This window comes from Zosterops lateralis (assembly GCF_965231275.1).
Source record: "Zosterops lateralis genome assembly, chromosome: 1".
NCBI lineage: Eukaryota > Metazoa > Chordata > Aves > Passeriformes > Zosteropidae > Zosterops > Zosterops lateralis.
In genome coordinates, this window is record NC_139762.1 from 4,545,400 (window position 1) to 4,566,163 (window position 20,764).

General features: G+C 41.6%; 1 protein-coding gene across 1 annotated transcript in view; it reads right to left on the reverse strand.

Annotated features, from left to right (window-relative positions):
* The window catches only part of MINDY4 (MINDY lysine 48 deubiquitinase 4), a 70,764-nt gene extending 50,321 nt beyond the window's left edge, over positions 1-20,443 (reverse strand). The window contains exons 1-5 of the mRNA XM_083857840.1: positions 19,944-20,443; positions 18,278-18,397; positions 17,383-17,585; positions 14,204-14,462; positions 12,786-13,189 (exon numbers count right to left, since the gene is read on the reverse strand). Of these exons, the coding sequence (XP_083713966.1) occupies positions 12,786-13,189; positions 14,204-14,462; positions 17,383-17,585; positions 18,278-18,397; positions 19,944-20,006 (1,049 nt within the window). The 5' untranslated portion in view covers positions 20,007-20,443. The remainder of the gene's footprint in view (positions 1-12,785; positions 13,190-14,203; positions 14,463-17,382; positions 17,586-18,277; positions 18,398-19,943) is intronic.
* Between the last annotated feature and the right edge of the window lie 321 nt (positions 20,444-20,764).

Genomic DNA, 20,764 nt, shown 5'->3' on the forward strand with positions numbered 1-20,764 from the left:
GATTTTGTGACTCTGTGGTTCTGAGATTCTGTGATTCTGTGATTTTGTGACTCTGTGGTTCTGAGATTCTGTGATTCTGAGATTCTGTGATTCTGTGATTCTGATACTGACACTTAATACAGCATGATGTTTTCAATTTATAAATGAAAACACAGTCACCCATGGTACAACTAACATATAGCCCACCTGGCACCAGTTTTTGTAGTGTTAATTCTCTCTGGAAAGTCTAAAAGATGTTGGTCCTACACCCATTGCAGGAAGAACCAAGCCCAGGATGCAAAGTGCTCTGAATGCCCAAGGCTGAGAATTCCCATCAAGCTGAGGAAAGCGCTGACATCCAAGATTAATGCTGGGTGTTTTCTGCTTAAGTGGGGTATTTTTGCAGGTGGAGGTTCCCCTCCTTGAGGGGAACTTGTGTTTCTCAAAACAGCCAGGACATTTATTGCAATTTCCATTTCAGTAGAGGGCTGCTGTTCCAGGAAAATTTATTGTAGGTGCAAAACCATTCAGTTGGAACACTTAGGGAAGGGGGAAGTCATCCATCACAGCAGGAAAATGGGGCAGGAAGAAAATATGTTTCATTCTAAACATACTATACAGTACTTTCTCTAAATATTTGAACATTCCTCTCTGGCCCTTGAGCATTGTAGGAAAATGGATTTACAGAGAAGAGCTGAATTCACAGAGAGGGACCTCCTTGGCACAATAATGGATGTGCATTCCACCATTTCCTATCTACACCAACACTCACAAGAGGTCAAACAAACAAAGGGGCTTAAAAATTAAACATTAGTGGCTTTAGGGTGACTGAGGTGGTAAAACCCATTTTCACTGCCAGATTACAGCTGCTTTTCTACTGGATGCAGAATAGGCAGAAATATCCAATATTCTTGGAATGAGTAAAATCTGCAGAGTAGGTAATTAAAAAATAACCTCTATTGCTGTTTGCAAAAGGGTGAAAAAGGCCATTCTGTGTGGAGCAGCTTGTCACTGCTTTGGGGCACAATTATAAAACCAGAACTATTACAAGCAAGATGCAAAGGGCATGATCACAGTCAATGCCAGGCAGTATTTTTCTACAGGAAAAAGGTCTTGTCATGAGGATTTAATATAAATTCTATCATGTTGGCAAGTCTGGTTGACAAAGGTAACACAGGCTCATAAACTTCATTTCCCCAAATTTCCTTCTTAGTGAAGACCTGCACCTGATTTAATTTGAACATTTGCAATATGAAAAATTAACTGGTGAAGCAATGACAGATAGATGTGTGAACACTGACAGATATTAAACAGATAGATGAGAAACTTGGCATTGAAAGGGTCATTTCTAATAGAAGTGGTCACTTCTGATATAAATAAATTCCCTTACACATGAATCTGCATTTGTCCTGCTGAATTTGACTAACTGTGACAATGCAAAATCTTAGTTGAGAAGGTTTGTACATAAAACAAGAATTACTATAATCACAGGTTGAGCTACAAGATGAAGTGCCTGATCAATTTGGCTCACCTGAACACAAAACTCATCCATAGGCTATGAATGAATATTTATTTCCAGCTACAAAATCAGAATTATAATAAAAATTGAGCTGCTTTGCTGCTTTGCTCCTACTGTTCTCCACCAGGGATTTTGGAGTATGACATCCTCCCACTGGAATTTCCAAGGAGCTCAGTACCACCTGTGAACCTGTACCACCTCAGTACCTGTGTGAACTCACCATTACGTTTAGCAACTCTAAACTGCTGTCAGCAAAATAAACAAAAATCATTAAAATTTTTTTTAAAAGGAGATAAAATTCCATTCAATAAAAATGCACAGCACCCACAGGACAGTACATGAAGCACAGAAAAGGGTTCCCAGATTTTGGCACTCAATCAGTTCACATCAGTGGAGATGAATCCAACCTTCTGCTCTGTTCACCATCCATAAAATACCCACTCTGTCTGGTTTGGGCCTTCAACTCTTAGGCCATTTAATTTTTAAGGATGTGGAATATTCGTGGTCTTCCATTTCCTGTCAAAAACCTCAGATTTTTAACAGTCCAAACCACTGTAACCTGACAGGTATCAGCAATATAAATGATCTTCCTGAAAACAAATATCAGCTGGTAAATTGGGAGATAAAAGCTTACACTGAGGATGGGATATTCTCTTATTTTATTATTAAAAAAAGGTGAATTCAAAAAACAGGTTCCAGGTGAGCTCACAGAGATTTTACCTCCTGGCAAAATAATCTGAGGGATAAATAGAGGTAAAAAAAAATTCCTTGTGCTACCTGGACGGAACTGATTTTTTTTTTAAGGAGACAGTAATTCCACAGAGTCATGGAATACTTTGAATTGAAGACACGTCAATGATCCTCTGATGCAAATTCTCAACTGATTGACTGCATGCCAGGCAACAGGCCGGACCTCTCCAGATTAACCTCCTTTCCAAAAATAAAGAATTGATACAGCAGCCATTTGTCATTTCCAGTAATTGCAAAGTGCCTCTTCCTATGGAGTGCTGGAAAAATACTAAAAGGGCAAATGGCAGCCCCACAGATGTTGGGCCGCAGGCTCTGCTGCCATAAATCCATTGGCACCACACGAAAGTCACAATAGTTTACAACTTTTATTTTAGGCCCTTTTTTCCGGTCCAAGCATTATGTTATAAAAGGTGTTACGCAACTCCAGGGCACTTGGAGGTTTTCACCCCTGATTTGGCAACTACAATCTCTCTTTTCATCCATGGGCGAGTCAAATCCATGTTCCCCAGGGATGAGCCCGTTTTGTTGGACAGACATTCCTCTGCTGCCGGTTGGATGAGTCAAACCCAGACTCACTCCCTGCAGTAAGGGATCAGAACCCCTCCAGGAGGGTTTGGTTCCTCTCCCCAGGAAGGTGTGGCTGCACTGCTCTCACCGTGTTTCCTGCCTCCAAACCCACCCCAGAGCACTGGGGGAAGCTGGAGATGATGCAAAGGGTGGCTGAAGGACAACCAGAGATCCCAGACAAAGGCAGAAGGAAATGTGTCCAGGTAATTCACTCCTGGGCTGCTCCAGCACTGTTCTTACCGTGTTTCCTGCCTCCAAAATCACTCCAAAGCACTGGAGATGATGCAAAGTGTGGCTTGAAGGACAAGGCAGAGATCCCAGACAAAGGTGAAAGGAAATGTGCCAACGTAATTTACTCCTGGGCTGCTCCAGCCCCGTGTTCCTTTCCGCTCCTTCGTCCGGAACTCTGACTCAACTCCTACTTTCTAGAAATGCCCAATGCATCCTCTTCCTCTCACGGTGGGAAAAAGTGAGTTGATTCCTCAAGCATTGCTCACACGCACACTGAGAATCCTGGAATAATCTGGGGCTTTCTGGCTGCTTTAAAATGAGATCAGGTCCAAAACGACCCAGCCCTCACGGGAGCTCAGCCCTCGTTCCACAGAACTGGACATCCATGTGGTGAGGACTTTTAGGAACTGCTCAACATCTCCCAGGATCAAAACTTTAGTACTCACCAATTTGCCTTTATATTTTGTTTTCATAGGTATTATTTTAGACAAATCCATGCCATCCCACACACCGATTCTGTGCATAACACCAAAACACTGCAGCCCACCAGGCAAACAATACAGAATATTCCCAGAAAACTTACTTTTACACCAAAATGCACAGTAGGGAAAGACTGAAGCCAAGCAAAAGTACTAGGTAACTAATATACATTACCCAGCTTTGCTGGAACTATTTCTCATTTCAGTTGGAAATTCAATTAAAAAAAATAGCATTAAAACTGGAACATTAGTTAGTATTTCTTGTGAAATGAGACATTCACATATTAACCTTCAATACGCACTGAATTCCCCTGGTTCACTGTGTCAAGAAATTATGAGTGCAGTCCAGAAACCTCCTGGGTTGCTTGTGTTCTGCTTTGTTGCTTGCATTGACTGAGGGAACACCAAATCCTGCTCAGGACTTGCTCAGAAACTCCTGGCCAATGTTCTCTGCCAATCTCCTCATGCAGATCAGCCCAGATTGTGGCTGGGGATGATGCAGGATAAAAAGATAGGAGAGGATCTTTACAGTTTTAGGTCCTCAATCATCTATAATTGGCAGCTCTTGGCTCAGTCCTCACACAGAAAATAAGCTTTTTTATTCCTGTTACTAACAGAGAGCATGAATATCAATCCTTTAAGGACCATAATGCTTTCAAAATAATATTTTGAAAGCTTTATGGTCATTATAATACTTATACAATAATATTTTGAGAGTGTCAGATGTCTGAAAGAATAAAAAACCAAAACAACTAAACAACTCTGAAAATATTTTTAGAGGATTTAAGGGATTTCTTTAAAGATCTTTATTTTTTTCCTCTAGGGATTTCTTATTTCTATAAAGAAGTTTTCAGGGCCTTTTTTTTGGAGCATATGACTGAGAAAAAGCAGAATTTTTACTAACACAACGGGTTCATCCGTACTGTGATTTTATAATGCTCAGGACCAGGCCAGGAGCAAAAGGTGGCAATTCTTGCCCTGTTATCTGAGAATCACAGTGTGACAATGTAAGACACCCTTAAATACATGAAGGAAATAGAAAACAAATCAGTAAAACCTAACAGAAAAACAACAGCAAAAATTCAGAGCAGGAAAGATAAAAATATTTAGCAGACAGTACAAGCTTCAGACCAAAAATGCCTAAAGGAACATGAAAAATATTTAGAGTATTTTAACAGAGGTGAATATGTAGCAAGGAACAGGAACACCAGGCAAAAAATCCACTTCAGCTATGGATAACAACTCAAAAAATAGCAAACGGAAGATGAATACAATAAAAAAAATTCCTTAAAATAAGAACTATAGAAAGTGGAATGTATTATCAGGGGAGAGGTGTCACTTGAGTCATTTAAGACTGGACTACACAAAACCTGGAAAAAGTATCACAGCAGATATAAATATATACAGCAGTGATTAATCTGCCATAGAAAGAAATGACCCTAAAAGTTCTTTTCCATCCATAATTGCTAAGATTCTATGAAATATGAGTAATGTTCCACTTGGTGTCTATGGCAATTCCCTAACCCAGCCCTGTCCATGTTAGAATGCAGGGCAGTGCTAGAAAAAGGCTTCTTACCAAACAACGAGGGATATTTTGGGAATGGGAAGCACTAAGCAGTGCCCAGCTGTGGGGAGCTCAGCAGAGAGACTGTGGCAGAAGGAAAATCCCTGGCTCTGAGCTCATTGGCACTTTCCTGGTGGTGGAGACAAAGTGCATGGGAGAGGCTCAGCTTTGGGCTGGAAAAGGAACCTGAATCCCATTTCCACAGCCACAAACCAGTCTCTGGTGCCTGGAATACCCCTGAACTGATGCCTTGGGAAGGCTGACCTGGAACAGAGACTGGGCAGAGCTGGAGAATAAAGTAGATATTTATTAAAAGGCCTTTAAGGATTCACCTTGGGTAGGGCAAAAGCCTGGCCAGGGCTACACCCAAGGCAGACCCAAAATGGTCACAAAATGGACAAACGATCACGAGGTCTCACTTATCTCTTTGATAAGTTTTGGTCCATTTGGATATTGGGGTTGAATGTCCAATCCCAGCTGCAGGTGATGCAGTCCCATCCTTCTTGTTTTCTCCCTTCAGCCACCGTTGTTTGTGCTTTTAGGCCTGAATATTTGTCCCAGTTGTCCTTGGTGTGCAGCAGGAAAAGGATTTGTTTTGTGTCTCTGCTGTGTGCAGAGAGCTGAGTGACACTGACTGTGAGCTCAGAGCTGCACCCCTGGGCACCACAGAGTCTGAAATACATGGAAGCCAAAACTTAAGGCATGATGCCCTGGCAGAGTGCTGGCAGGAGAGCAGCAGCACAGTAGCACTGGTGGCCAGGCACAGGGGCTCAGGCAGGAGCAATCAGGGCTGGGTAATTCAGGGGATTGTTGACAATGGAAGGATGAGTGCAGAATCAATTATCCTCCCTGCTCCTGGAACTGCACACATCCCTGCCTCTGGACAATGGGATTCACTGCTGCATCCCTCTCCTTGCTAATGGCAGCAGGAAATTTTTGTTCTGGCGTCATGGTAGTCCCAATTCTTTGTGCTTTTCTGATTCTGAGCCATTCCCTTGGAGTTCCTAGGAAGTATTCTTAACTTCAGGTCCTGATTGCAAAGTCCTTTTGTTCCCTTGGTCCACTTTTACTCTTTTTTTTTCTGATTTCAGTGCTCTGATTCAAATTTTATGCTGTTTTTCTTGGAACTGGGAGAGGGAAGTTGGTTGGCTTTATATGAGAAAACCAGAATTTCAAGCATCACATGCTCTTCTTCGTAACTACCAGAAGAGAAATGGAGCTGTACTGACCAAATCTGCCCATCTAACTCAGCAAAACGTGGTTCCACCCCACTGCAGAACTGCCAGTTCGGATTTACTCACCCAAAAATTATTTATTCAGCTGACAACTGGAGGGTTTCCACAGCACCACCACACTTTGCACTGACAGACTTAATGGAAAATTAAGAAAACACTTCAGGGGCTGCAGAAGCAACAACTGCAGCACGTCTTTGTAGTCAAGACAAAAGAACCATTTCTCAACTGTTCTGAAAGTTTCTTGCCTTTCCCCAATTTTGTTTGCTCAAGCAGTGAAATGGGGCAATCTTGACCTTCTAACCCATGTAACCTTCCCAAAAAGATCATTATTCATCATGGCTTTTTTCCAGAAAAGCAATAGAAATTCTTTAATGCAAGGACAGTCATCAATTTCAACACCCATTTTTTTTTTTTTTACAATTTCTAAAGTTCATGAATTTCATTCCACTCGTTCTTTATTCCGTGTGCTGAGGTTTATGATAAATATTCCTCTCCAGGAGGGGATTCAGCACCAAGGAGAATCACAGGATGATTTGGGGGTCACCTGGACCAACCCTACCTCAAGACATTAAAGGAAGCAGAGAACCTTTCCTTGCTGCCATTCAAGGATCTACCCAGGATAAAAGACTCAGGAAAGTCTTTTATTAATTTGCTCCCTGTGACCTGATTTATGTTCCCTCAACATCATTTCTCCCAAGTGCCTACAAATCTCAAGAAACCACAGATACAACAAATTTTAGGTGGAATCTTGGATCAGTCACTTGCACTGGGTACTTTTAAATTTAGGGGTTTATTCCCTTCAAAATCTCTTAAAAACAAACAAACAAACAAACAAAGAAAAAAGTAGTGAATAATCCACATTTCACTTGGCCTTGCACATAACTGAGAAGAACAGGGACTCACGAAAAAAAGGGGAATACTCCTTTGAAAATGAACAATGAAACAACAGCATCAAAATGACCCAAAAGGGGTTCCAAATTCTCCAGTGAAGTGGCACTGAGACATAAATGTAATTTAAAATTTGTTAGGTTAAATAAAATTGCTCTGAAGGAACATGAAGGAATTACTGACATATTTCTGTATAAATGTGTTTGTATAACATCACCACATCCCAACATTTAAACCTTGGCTCCAAATAAGATGGAGACTCCCTTTTTCCAAGGAATCACATGGAAAAGACATGGGGCCATGGGTACCAATTACTCCTGGGGACATTCCAACTGGACACCAGAGGAAAATTTCTCAAGAGAACAATCAGCCATTGGAACCATCCCCCAGGGAAAAGTGTTGAATTACCAAACCCTGGGCACTTTTAAGATTTGGCTGGACAGGCTGCTGGGTCACCTTGTCTAGACTGTGCTTTTGCCAAGGAAGGCTGGACCAGGTGATCCTTGAGGTCCCTTCCAACCTGGTCTTGTGGGATTCTGTGAACTGAAAAGTTAAATTGGCTGCTGCCTGCTTACAGCTGAGGATAAATGAAGATTTGCTGCCACCTATATATTGCTTTTCTCATAGATTAATTAAAAATAAAAATTCTAAAATAAACCTCGCCTGTAGAATCTGTGTAGGTAAGCCAAGTCTACAGCATGTTATATTTTTTTAATGAAATAACCCCTTCATGACTTGGCAAAAAAATACAATCATGACAATAAAGAACCATCATTAACCCCTGTAATTGCTTTTGTTAAAAGGTGTGAGTCAAAATGCTGTGCATCTGCATTTCCCTGGGATATTCTGATGGCCAGGTATTCTTTTAAAGCTTGGCAGCAGTTTTACTTCCAATTTTTTCTCATATGTTTGCACAGGATGCCTTCGGCTTGCTTGCCGTAACAGCCCTTTTGGCATGGGAGAAAAGAGAATCAAAAAGTAAAGTAGAAAAGAAAAATTAGATTTATCTTTAGTTTCCTATGGGAAACAAAACCAGAATTGCAGATGTTGTGAATGAACCAGCTGTGGTTAATCCTATAGAGGTTTCCAGTTGCTCATCTAAATACTTAGATTAGCATTTATTTCATGTAATAGAGAATGGAAGAGGATCCAGACAAATGCCCATCCCTACATTGTAATTTTTCATTTTTTAAAATGCTCAATCACTTTGGCCAAAACCTGCAGGGCTCCCAAACACTGCAGGATTTGGCTGAAGGGAAATAAAAGTCTTAAAAGAGCCAGACCTTATATAGTGGGTGTTTATTTGGGGTCTCCATTCCTTTGATGCCTTAAGTTTTAGCTTTCATGTATTTCAGATTCTGTGCTGACTAGGGGTGCAGTTCTGAGCCTCAGATTAAGTGCTGGTAAAATCTCTTCACAGAGTGGGTTACTAAACAAATCCTTTTCCTGCTGAAGACCAAGGACAACTGGTATAAGTTTTCAGGCCCAAAAGTGTTATTTAAAAAAAAAAAATTAAAGTTAGACGTTTTAGTTCTAAGTGTATAGATACGTATCTTATAAGTTTCCATTTCCGTTTCCAACTTTGTACGTGTCTGTCAGGAATGTTCATGTATCTCATAAGTGTTAGTCCATCTCTAGCTTTATATGAATTGTTACTATACATTTTGTATAGTCGCGATTGCAGGTTTGTATAAATTGTCACTATAAGTTTTATATAGCAGGAGTGTAAGAAGTTAAAGAGTTGTTAGAGTATTTGCCAGAGAGAGAGATAAGAAAGGAGGGATCCTTCTCCCCTCACAGTAGGATCACAATCAGGACATCACTCCAGGTCAGTGATTGGTGGACACAACCAACCAATCATTCCAAGGCGGGAAAGAATGATTGGTCCAGAGAAGCTCTCACTAAGGACCAATAGAACTCTGGGAAATGAGCCAATCATCTCAAATCATCTCAAAGATCCAAAATCCACCAATCAGGGGAAGACGGGAGAAGATAAAAGGGGCTGACAGCCTGAGGTAGTGCCTTTTCTCTGAGGGACACTGTTCCCTAAAGGGGGAAGTGCCCCTACGGTACCATACGTAGTTTGTTATTCTGGTTTGTCATAAAGAGTTCGGGACTAGCCCGACCCTTCTGTTGTTCCCATAGTCCTTTTGTTACAATAAACGATTGGCGAATTTATTTTTTTTATTCCAGTTTTTCGGCCTTGTTTTTAACAAAAACAACAGCAGCTGGAGAAAACAAGAAGACTGGGATTGCATCACCTGGAGCTGGAATTGGACAATTAAACCCCAATATGCAAATGGACCAAAACTTAAAAAAATGTGAGACCTTGTGACTGGCTAGCCATTTTATGACCATTTTGGGTCCACTCTCGGTGTAGCCCTGGCCAGGCTCTTGTCTTGCCCAAGGTGTATCCTTAAAGGCATTTTAATAAATATCTTCTTTACTTTCTAGTTCTGTCCACTCTCTGTTCCAGATCAGCCTTCCCAAGGCATCCCCTCCCACTGGACTCCAGGAGTCTCAGCAGCCCTGCTGGATTCTGTGGGTGCTTCCAGGAGCTCAGAGCTCAGCAGGGATTCAAATGCTCTGCTGGCTGCAGCTCACACCGTAATGAACCAATCCGTGCTGTTCTGTAAACAGGCTCTGCTGAGGAAAGGGCTCCCTCTCCTGCTCCTGCTGAGACCAAACCAGCTCTCTGAGGGAAGGGAATTGTTTCCAATCCCTGTTTCCCATCCCTCCCTGCAGGGATGGAGCACAGACAGGATGGCAGCACATTGCCCAGAATGTCACCCCCCCCTCCCAGCCCAGCTTCTTCCTTTTCAGCCCTTGCTGCCAAAGGTTGGGAAGTGTCAGCATGTCCAAATACATCTGAGTGAACCACAGAATTACAGAGTGGCTTAGGTTAGAAAAGATCTCTCAGATCACTGAGTCCAAATAGTAACCCAGCATTGCCATGTTCTCCCCCAAACCCTGTCCCCAAGTGTCACATCCAAGTGTCAAATCCTGTCCTCAAGTGTCACATCCACACAGCTTTTCAACCCTTCCAGGGTTGGTGACTCCATCACTGCCCTGGTCAGCCTGTTCCAATGCCTGACCATCATTTCAGTGAAGAAATCTTCCCTAATATCCAAACTAAATCTCCCCTGGCACAGCTTGAGACCATTCCATCTCCTCCTGTCCCTATTCCCTGAGAGCAGAGCCTGACCCCCAGTGTCATGACAGGTAAAAGAATTATAAAAGAAAGGCCTCACAATATCAGGCCTGCTCTGCTAAATTGCCAAAGTTAGCCTGTCACTTCTTCTAAGTCATTTGCAAGTTCCAATGGAAAAACAATCTTGGTATGAAAACTCATTAGCATAATAACCTATTCTTGGGTTGAAAAAGAAATGCTCCTGCAATAACAAGGGATTTGTCCCATGAGAATCAGTAAAGAATATACGTAAATAATCCCAGAATAGAGAGATTTGATAGACAAGTAAAATACCTTTTACTAACCAACAGAGTAACTGGCAAGAAAACTATTAACCAATAAAGTTGCACATGAGGTCTGTGAAAATTGTGTAAAATAAGTTACGTGAATGAAGAATGGGCTTTTTCCAGCACGAAAATAATAGAATCTCAGCTGTCCCCGGCTGTCCCCTCCTGTCAGGGAGTTGTGCAGAGCCACAAGGTCCCCCCTGAGCCTCCTTTTCTCCAGGCTCAGCCCCATTCCCAGCCCCTTTCCCAGCTGCTCCTGGCGCTCCAGCCCCTTCCCCAGCCCCGTTCCCTTCTCTGGACTCACTCCAGCCCCTCACTGGAGGTGTGGCCTCAGCAGTGCTGAGCACAGGGGGCAGTCCCTGCCCTGGTCCTGCTGTCACACTACTGCTGACCCAGGCCAGGGGCCATTGGCCTTCTTGCCCCTCTGGGCACACTCCAGCTCATGTTCAGCCCCTGTCACCAGCACCCCAAGGTGCTGGAGTGTGAATCCCCCTGGGCCAAACCCACACAAGCCCAGGAGTGCCCAGAAATGTGAGAACTGAATTAGAACCTTCAGAAAAACTGAGATACATAAATCCACACAGACATCAGGTAGAAATCTAAGTTTCATTTAAAATAGAGACAGAAGTAGCTAGTAAGAAACGGACCTAAAACCTAATTTAAAACCCAGTAGCTTTGCCTTTTGCAAAGATAGATAAACTCAAGACATAATGAAAATAATGCAGCCTTGCTAAAACATTCCTAGATGGAACAGGTAGAGCTGTATGTGTAGAATTTGTGTAAGAATTACAAATATTGTAGCACATCAATCTCAGCTTAAGATAGGCCCAACAAGGCAATACCAGACTCACGTTTCTACCTGATTGGCCAAAAATAGAATAAAATGCACTACTTTGAGAATGCACACACACACACACACACAGAGAAATTCACAAAAAAACACAAAATGCTGCTGTTGTTGCTACTGATAAAGTGCTGAGCGGATACAGACGTTGCTGCTGCTGTTAAGATGTTATCACTTCTGCTTGGGACACCAGCACTTTACTGGCACAAACTGTAACAACTCTGCCTTCATGAGGCTGATTTACCCATGCAATAAAGGACTTCGCCTTTACAACTACCCACTGCCATAGTCTTCAATGAAGACACAATAAAAACTTGACACGCAGGCCCTTTCCCACTGGGCATCTTTCCAGCCACTGTTCCTGAGCCTGTGAGGCTGGCTGGGATTGTTGTGACCCCCTTGTAGGACCCAGCCATTAACCAGTGAGGTTTGTATCTGACTTTTTAATGGGTTTTTTGCAACAGTCTTCCCAAGGAATTCCATCCATGCCTCTGAGGCTCATCCATAATGAACTAAACATTCACTGATTATCCAAAATCAGGAATACACTCAATATTCTAAGCTTTGCTGGGGAGCTGCCAAAGGCCACTGAAGCTTTCTACTTTACCTCAACAAAAGCTGAGTGTGAGGTAAAAAAATCATCTTGAGAGTGGAAAGGACGAAGTGATGGGGCAGCACTACCTTATAGGCCCATCAAGCTGTGTGAAACCAGAGTTTTAAGACTTTAGACTGTGGTACTTTGGCCTATTACACATTAATCTTTTACAAATTAAATGAGCCAGCACACTGTGGAATGCTGGCAGCTCTTTTAAATTTTAATTTTTGGTTACAGATAGGAAGCAAGTGCAACTCCTGGCCCATCTGCAGCTCCAGCAGATCCCGAGTCAGATAATTCCCACAGCCCCTAACTTATAAATGTGGAAAGAACTAATATAGAATTGCTTCTCTCTCAAGAGGGTCTCCACATATGGTGTCTCAGTAAGAAATAAAACTGGTAAACAAAATACCAATAATAATTTTAAGAAATCTGGCTGCAGTTTTAGTGTATAAATAAAAAAATGCCATGGCCCCACTCTTAAATTTTACCCAGAAAAAAAATTTAAAAAAATCAAGAACATAAGAGAGAGAAAAGCCAAAAATATACATTTGGAGGTCTCAGAGGGAGACACTTCTAAAACTTTTATATCATGAAACAGTGCAGAACAATAATAAAAACTCCATTTTATCATAATATTCCCAGAAATACTCTCACCTGTGGCCTGACAACCGACTCTCAGTTTTCCTGAGGGACCTTTCCTTCTTTTCTCTCCCAGCCCCTGAATGTCTGTGAGGGGCATTCACTTTAAGGCTTTTTTCACTGCTGTCTGCACCAGAGCTTGGAAGAGATTTTCTTTCTTCTGTCTTGGCCTTTTCTCTCTCAGACAGCAGCCTGGAAAAAAAGTCATCTGGATCTTTGGGGCTGTTCCTTGGCTTTTCAGAGGCAGAACTGGTGTGTGAGCTTAGCACAGCCTTTGATGCAAATTCCACACTGGATTTTGTTGGAGATGCTTTGCTCTCCTGCAGATCAGTGTCATGGTCCTCCTGCTCTTCACCCCTGGGCTGGGCTGTGCTGCTGATGCTCGTGGATCGTCTGGAAAGTCTCCTTTTTGAGGGATCCTGGAAATAAGTGCCATCAAAGCCACAGATTAAAATTTTCACATCTTTAAATAAACACAAAAAAGCAAAGGAAAGCTCCAGCACTGATTTCTGAGCTAACATATTCGGGGTTTTTTTAGGAAACAGCTTATAAAAGCAGTACAAAATCAGCATTTTTAAAAAATCAGTAATAAGACAAAGATTTTCACTTAAAATTTGACCAGTATTGAAAATGCTACCTACCATTAAAACATGGTTTTACCAAGAACAACAAAAAATTACCTCCTAAGAGCTAAATTTTGGGATTGTATCCAGCTCAGGAAATGAAGACATATCAGATATTTTACTGGTATCTACCACTACAAGTATCTAGTCCTTACTTCTAAATCAGAGATATTTATAAATATCCAACTAATTCATTGAATTTCCATATGCTCTTCAGTACTACCTAAATGTCACAGTTAAATATTTTAATTTCTTGTTATTACAAGCTTAATTTTACATTGGAAAAAAATCTCTGTCATTATATAAAAGAAGCATAAAGGAAGAAAAATAGGCAAGAAATTTTTAACTGTGCTTCAGGAGCACTTCTTGATGGAATATGGTCTGATTTGATCAATTCAGAAACATATTTTGAACTGAAAATATTTTTCAGTTCCAAAACTGCTACTGATTAAATGTGGGGTCTTGGAAAAACCAGAGTAAAACAGATACTGTGAAAGTAACAAAGCAATTTTCATAGTAAAATAGAAAACCAAATCTGTTAAGAGGGCTCAAGAATGGGAAAGATTTATAAAGGAATTCAGTGACCTGAGATCACAGACAGGCAGGGGGTGGCTGCCTGCAGTGGCTGTATCTGAATTTCTGAATGAAGCAGAACAATTTCCCTAACTTACCACTTCTTTTCAGCCTGCAGATATAATGGATTAACATGCAGAAGCCATTTGAACATTACTTGCAAGTGATTTTTATCCCAGTAGGTTGGATAGAAAATCCATGGGCAAGCCAAATATTTTGTAAAGTGTTGGGAATCACCTCTGGTGGACTTGCTACTGGTCCAGCCATCATTCCTCTGGCAATGAGACCAGCCTTGGGCCTTGACTTCTCCTTCCCTGTGGATTTCAGCTCCTCAGAAACTGCAGCTGCTTTTAAATCCTCTCGACTGTCCTTTAACTTCTTGTCACAAGCAGTGGGTAAGTTACTGCTGTGGGTTGTCCCCGTGTGGCATTTTTCACTTCTGTGCTGATGTTTTCTGGAGGGAGGGATTTTATCCAATGGATTCTCAATATCGTGTCTAGAAAGAAAAAAGAGAAAAAGCTTGAAACAACAAAGTAACGAACAAGTAAATTAATAAAACCAGCTAATTAAAACACTGCTGTCAAATTAAGTTACATTTTATCTCAAAATGGTAATCAAATGCAGTCACTTTTCACCTAAACATCTGGATGTAGGACTTCAGGACATTATTCCAGTATCATTATTATGTGCCACTATTACACAGTGTCACAGTGTTGTTATTATTGTTATATTACTACTATTATTATTATTATTATCATTATTATTAGTTCTAATATGGGTAACACAATCCCATGCTTACTTATTTTGGTGTAAAAAAGGGTTCAAACTGAAAGAGAGGAAATTTACATTAGATATTGAGAAGAAATTCTTTCCTGTGAGGGTAGGGAGGCCCTGGCACAAGATACCCAGAAAAGCTGTGGCTGCCCCTGGATCCCTGGAAGGTGGGATCCAGGGGCCAGGTGGGATGGGGCTTGGAGCAGCCTGGGACAGTGGAAGGTGTCCCTGCCCATGGCAGGAGGTTGGAATGAAAAGATCTTTTAGCTCTCTTCCAGCCCAATCCATTCTGTGATTGTATGATTGTATATCACAGTAGAAAGTACAATTTATTTGTTTTATCAGACAGGTCCTAAGGTACAACCAGCAGTTCCCATTCCTTCTCCATCTGTTTGAAAATTGGTTAACACTTTTGCCCAACCTCTGTTCTCCTGTAACTTAGGCTGACTCTGCTGACCCCTCTCATTCTTTGCTCAGCTGTAGAACACTTATTTTAGTCCAAAAACAGAAGCACTTTTGTGACGGAAGTTATTTTACTGAGTAATTCCCAGTTCTGTGTCCATCTATAAATTTATGTTCTGTGTAACCCAAAAATACTCACCTTCTTTAATAAAAGGGGAACAAGTCCCAGAACTTGTTTTTCACTCTGGGATGTTTTCCTCCATCCTAATTCATTGTAAAGCAACTCCATAAATTGAAACATCTTATACCACAAAGATGTTCCTTTTCCTTAACCCATTTTTCCGGGAGTGTGTCTTGTGTGGTGAGGACACGCTGTGGATGGAAACTGAAGGGAGCCTGATCTGCCTCTGGAATCATCAGGAAAAATAAGGACTGCTACTCCACATAACCCCTCATTGCCAAGGGGTCCTGCTTTAGTGTTTTAACAGTTACAGACTGACACTGATTCCTTAAGTTTTGGCTTTCATGTATTTCAGGTTCTGTGGTGCCCAGGGGTGCAGTTCTGAGCCTCACATTCAGTGTCACTCAGCTCTCTGCACACAGCAGGGACACAAAACAAATCACTTTTCTAATGAAGACCAAGGACAATTGAGCACAAGTTTTCAGGCCCAAAAGCACAAACAATGAAGAGAGAAAACAAGAAGGATGGGACTGCATCACCTGCAGCTGGGATTGGACAATTCAACCCCAAGATGCAAATGGGCCAAAACTTATAAAAGTGTGAGACCTTGTGACCGTTTGTCCATTTTATGACCATTTTGGGTCCACCTTGGGTGTAGCCCTGGTCAGGCTCTTGTGCTGTCCAAGGTGTACCCTAAAGGCCTTTTAGTAAATATCTGCTTTATTCTCCAGCTCTGTCCAGTCTCTATTCCAGCTCAGCCTTCCCAAGGCATCAGTTTCTGCTGACCCAGATACCTCCAAGAGCAAAGTTAAAAGGCAAATAGACTCATTAATAAGGACCCAGAGCAGAGTCCTGTCTGATTAAACTCTCCACCCCTGAAAGCATTGTTAAAAGTTATACAAGGAGTTGAAATTAAAACTGATTTCAGGCACTGGCTGGTTGATCTTGGCAATCCCTGGTTTTCTCTTGCCCAAAGGGGATGGCAATAGTGAGGGCAACCCTCAGGGCAGAGGGCAGGGTTAGATGGGACATTGGGAAGAAATTTTTCCCTGTGAGGATGGTGAGACCCTGAGTGGCACAGGGTGCCCAGAGAAGCTGTGGCTGCCCCTGGATCCCTGGAAGTGTCCAAGGCCATGTTGGATGGCGCTTGGAACAACCTGAGATAGGGGAAGGGGATGGAATGAGATGATCTTTAAGGTCCTTTCCAAGGTTAGCACTGCTGGGTGCTGCTGTGCCCTCCCAGAGCAGTGTCAGGGACTCCTCTAGGGGAGAGATCCATGAAAGGAAAAGAAAAAGGGATTTAAAAAAAAAAGGGGAAGAAAAAAGAAAAGAGGAAAAAGCCTTTGCACTGCCTCCTTTTCAAGTGTTGCTTCTGAGCTCAACTTAAAACATCTTGGCTTTCTTCCTCTATATAAAATGACTTCATGGGTTGTTTTTTTTTTCATGCACTGATGCTCAGACTTGTCTGCGTTGAGCGTGTTGCATTTAGGATGAAGAACAAAACCTGATTAATTCCTTGAGGGGGGAGGCTGGGAAGCTGAATCACACTTCTGTGCCCATTTTAAAAGCTGTCTATGGGAGTGCAGGGCTGTTAATCCTCTTTGAGGCACCAATAAATGAAAATTTTACTTATATACTATTTTCAAGTATTCTCCAAGGTCTGAATTTAAGACAGTAAAACTTGCTTTTGCCTATGTAAGGCATGAATAAACCTGTAGTTTGAGCACAGGTGGTTTGTTTCATCTCCAAACCTGCTTCAATTTCACTATTTCCAATGTAAAAGGCATGAAATCTCCTATTTCCATGTGCTTCAGTGACTGAAGGATTCAATTGAGGTTATCAGTCTTTATAATTGGCAGGGAACATGAAAGATCATTTTTGAAGGGTGGCTTGCAGAGGAGATTTTAATAATCTGGAAAGTTAAGCTCTGTATTACAAGGATAACTAATGAAACAACGTCAAGCTCAAGAGATAAATTATAAGAAAATTAACATTATTTCCCTTCATTAAGAAAAAATAAGTGAATATACAGGGCAAAGAGAAATAAATCAGACTTTACCTGGAGACCTGAGTTTTGCTTTCATCCAGAGCACTGGCATTCCCATGATCCTCATCCAGGAGGTCGGGTGGGTGGGAGGCTGAGCTCTTACTCTGAGGAGTTGACAGAGCAGAGCTGGAACCAGCGCTCCTGGAAGTCCCACGGTGCTCCAGGAAGTAATTAGTTATAATTTCCAGCAGTGTTTTCAGTGGGTTCTCCTTCGCCTGGCCAAAAAGAGAAATAAAGAGAAATCATAAAGAGAAATCATAAAGAGAAATTAAGAGAAATGAAGAGAAATAAAGAGAAATAAAGAGAAATAAAGAGAAATAAAGAGAAATAAAGAGAAATAAAGAGAAATAAAGAGAAATAAAGAGAAATAAAGAGAAATAAAGAGAAATAAAGTTCTTGGTGACTATTGAAACGCTGTGTTAATCTGGCTGCAGGGCATTATTTTTACACTGTACAGCAACTGAACATTTTATCTGCTTCCCGAAGTTACCTGTGGGTGTATCCCAGGAGGACTGACAAACAACCCAGGGAACTGGAAGATGGCAGCTAGAGAATGTCAGGAGTTCAAAGGTGCTTATGTGTTAAGGGAAGGAAGCACAACACAAAAAAGCAACCTGCCACGGTGATTTCTGACTCTTATTTTAGCTAAATATTCCAGAGTGTGGAAACTGTGCTAGAATGCACCTTTTCTGCACTGGGAGAGGCTTTTCTGAAGTGGCATTTACAGACTTATATGAAGATACCAAAAGCATTGTGGTGCCTCAAGTTACGAGTGAATTGTTCATGTTGCATTTCCAAGGATAACAAACACAAAAAAGTGTTATTTTCCTCTGCTGTGCCGTATATAAAGCAGCAAATGGCAATGGGCAGGCAAGGATACCTCCCACTGTGCCAGGTATTCCCTCACCTTGTTCTGCTTGTACAAGGAGTGCAGGTGCAGGACATTGCGCAGCTCGTTCCTGTTGTTGATGCTGAGCTCAGAGCGGGGCAGCTCCCGGTCCATGGTGGTGATGGTTTTCTTCAAACCCTGAGAGGGAAAAGTGTCAGACCCCAAAGCTTTGGTTCTCAGCTTCGTTGAGTGTGACATGAAACTCATGGATGACAGCAGTTTGTACCCAGGTGACCCTCAGAGCCTGTGCTGTAATGGCACAATCTTGAATTACAGAAGCCCATGGATGTGAAAAATTAAGGTGGGTACGTGAGATGGAAATTGCTAAACACAGAAAAAACAAAAACCTCCATTGCAGGTGACTTCAGCTGCTAAACAGCCTCCTAAGACTGATGGTCTGCATGAATAGCCCTGAGCTGAAGTTATTCCAGCCAGCCTCAGGTAGAAAATCAGTCAGATCTCATTTGGGGTCTTCAAACTTTGACTTTCAGTCTGTGGTGAGCACCCATGGGCACCTCAGAGACAAAAATCTACGGGCATCTCACCTTCTGGGGGCAGAGATTTACTGATTTACTGTGAGTTGGACCCCAAACTAGTTTAAGTGGTACAACACAAGGATACTATTTTGAGAGAGAACGCCCTGATTCCTTCTGTGGAGGTTTATTGTCACAACAAAGGAATTTTTTTTTTTCTGCTGACAAGAGTGTCTGGCTCATTTATGAAATTAAGGGCAAGTCGTGGTAAATAAAGGATCATTATCCCTGTGCTAGTCCCTAGGCTCTGATGTCTATGAAAGATCTGGGGGAAGAAGAAACACAAAGGATTTATTAGTGTTTTGAAAATGTGAATTTGGAGATGGGTTGCAAAACATGAGACCGAGGTTTGTCAGTCTCATTAACACATAATGAGTCAGTGGTTGTTTAATTTCTGATATAAGACAACTCACTGCTAACACAGAGGGTCCAACATCAGCAATATTTCCTAAGGACTGAACATAAATACAAAGTAATAAGCACTGCTACATGGAAATGTGAAAGTCTGCTCAGTCTGCTCAATCCTACACTCCCTGCATCCCTGTGTAGTCCAAAATTCGCTTTATAGCATTAAATCTGTGACAGGTACAATGGCCTCTTTCCTCCCCTTATCTCAATTCCCTTCCTCCCTCGCCAAACAACTGGGTTTTCTGTTGAGTTATTACTGAAAACTGGGGGGGATTAAAATTCATGTTACCAGAGTCTCTAAAACTGTTACCTTTTGCTTTAACAACAACAAAAATTAGTGATTAGGCTTTGTATGACTCTTGCAAACAGACCGACAACAGGAAAGTAAGCAATTTGCGAAGGAAAAAAAAATTAAAAAAATTAAATTAAAAAAACCACCTGCAAACAATAAGAAAAACCAAACTGAAAGTGCGTTTCCTGATTTAATTTCCAGTCTCGCAGGCGTGTGCGGGTTAAGGACGGGCTCCCCCTGAGCAGGAGGAAGCAGCTCCATGGCCGGCAATCGCAGGGCACTGTGGGAGATGTAGTGCAGCCGCTCACCCAGAGCCTCCCACCCTTCCCACCCCGCTGCTTTCAGGCTGGATAAACCCCCCGCACCCCCCAATCCCCCCAGCCCTTCCCCTTTTCCCCGGTGCCATCACCCCCAGCGGGGCTCAGCCGGGAGAAAATCGACTCAAGTTTACCTTTCTACTGAGAAACTCTCTCACCAGTGATGCGGCCACTTCTTCCACGAAGGCGTTGTCCATGTTTTACCCCAAAAGGCGGGTTTGGGGTGCGGGGACGCGGCTCAGGCCGTGGCAGCCCCGCGGCATCGCCGCTGCCCGCGGCGGGACGGAGCCCGCAGGGAGGTTACCCTGGGTACCACCATGTCATCGGAAACCGGGAGAACTCCTCCCCCTGGGGATGGAGCGAGGGAAGGAGGGAGGAAGGAAGGAAGGAAGCCGGACGGAGATTTGGGATGGAGGGAAGTTGTAGTGAACGGGGGGGGGGGGCAGAATTTAAAAAAAAAAAAAAAAAAAAAAATTAAAATAAAATTAAAAAAATAAACCACAAGCAAAAAAAACCTCAACAACAAGAAAACTTAAAACAAATTTGGAAAAAAATTAAATTATAAATTATATAATTTATAATCCTAATATTAATATAATTTCATTATAATTATTATAATTATAATAATTTCAACTTCCACTATATAAAATTATATTTAAAAATATGTAATATATGAAATAATATGAAATAATATAATATATTGTATTGTATTATATTGTACAGTATTATATTATATTATATTATATTATGTTATATTATATATAACACAAATTATATATTTATAATATAATGCAATCTTTTACATTATATTAATAATATTATCTCAATAACATTATTGTAATGATAAAAAATAACAGAAAATAATAAAATTTTTAAATTTTAAAATGTTTAATTAAGGGATGTTCGGCTCTGAGATAAGGATTTGTGATGATTCCTTTCTTTATTTTTAAGAACT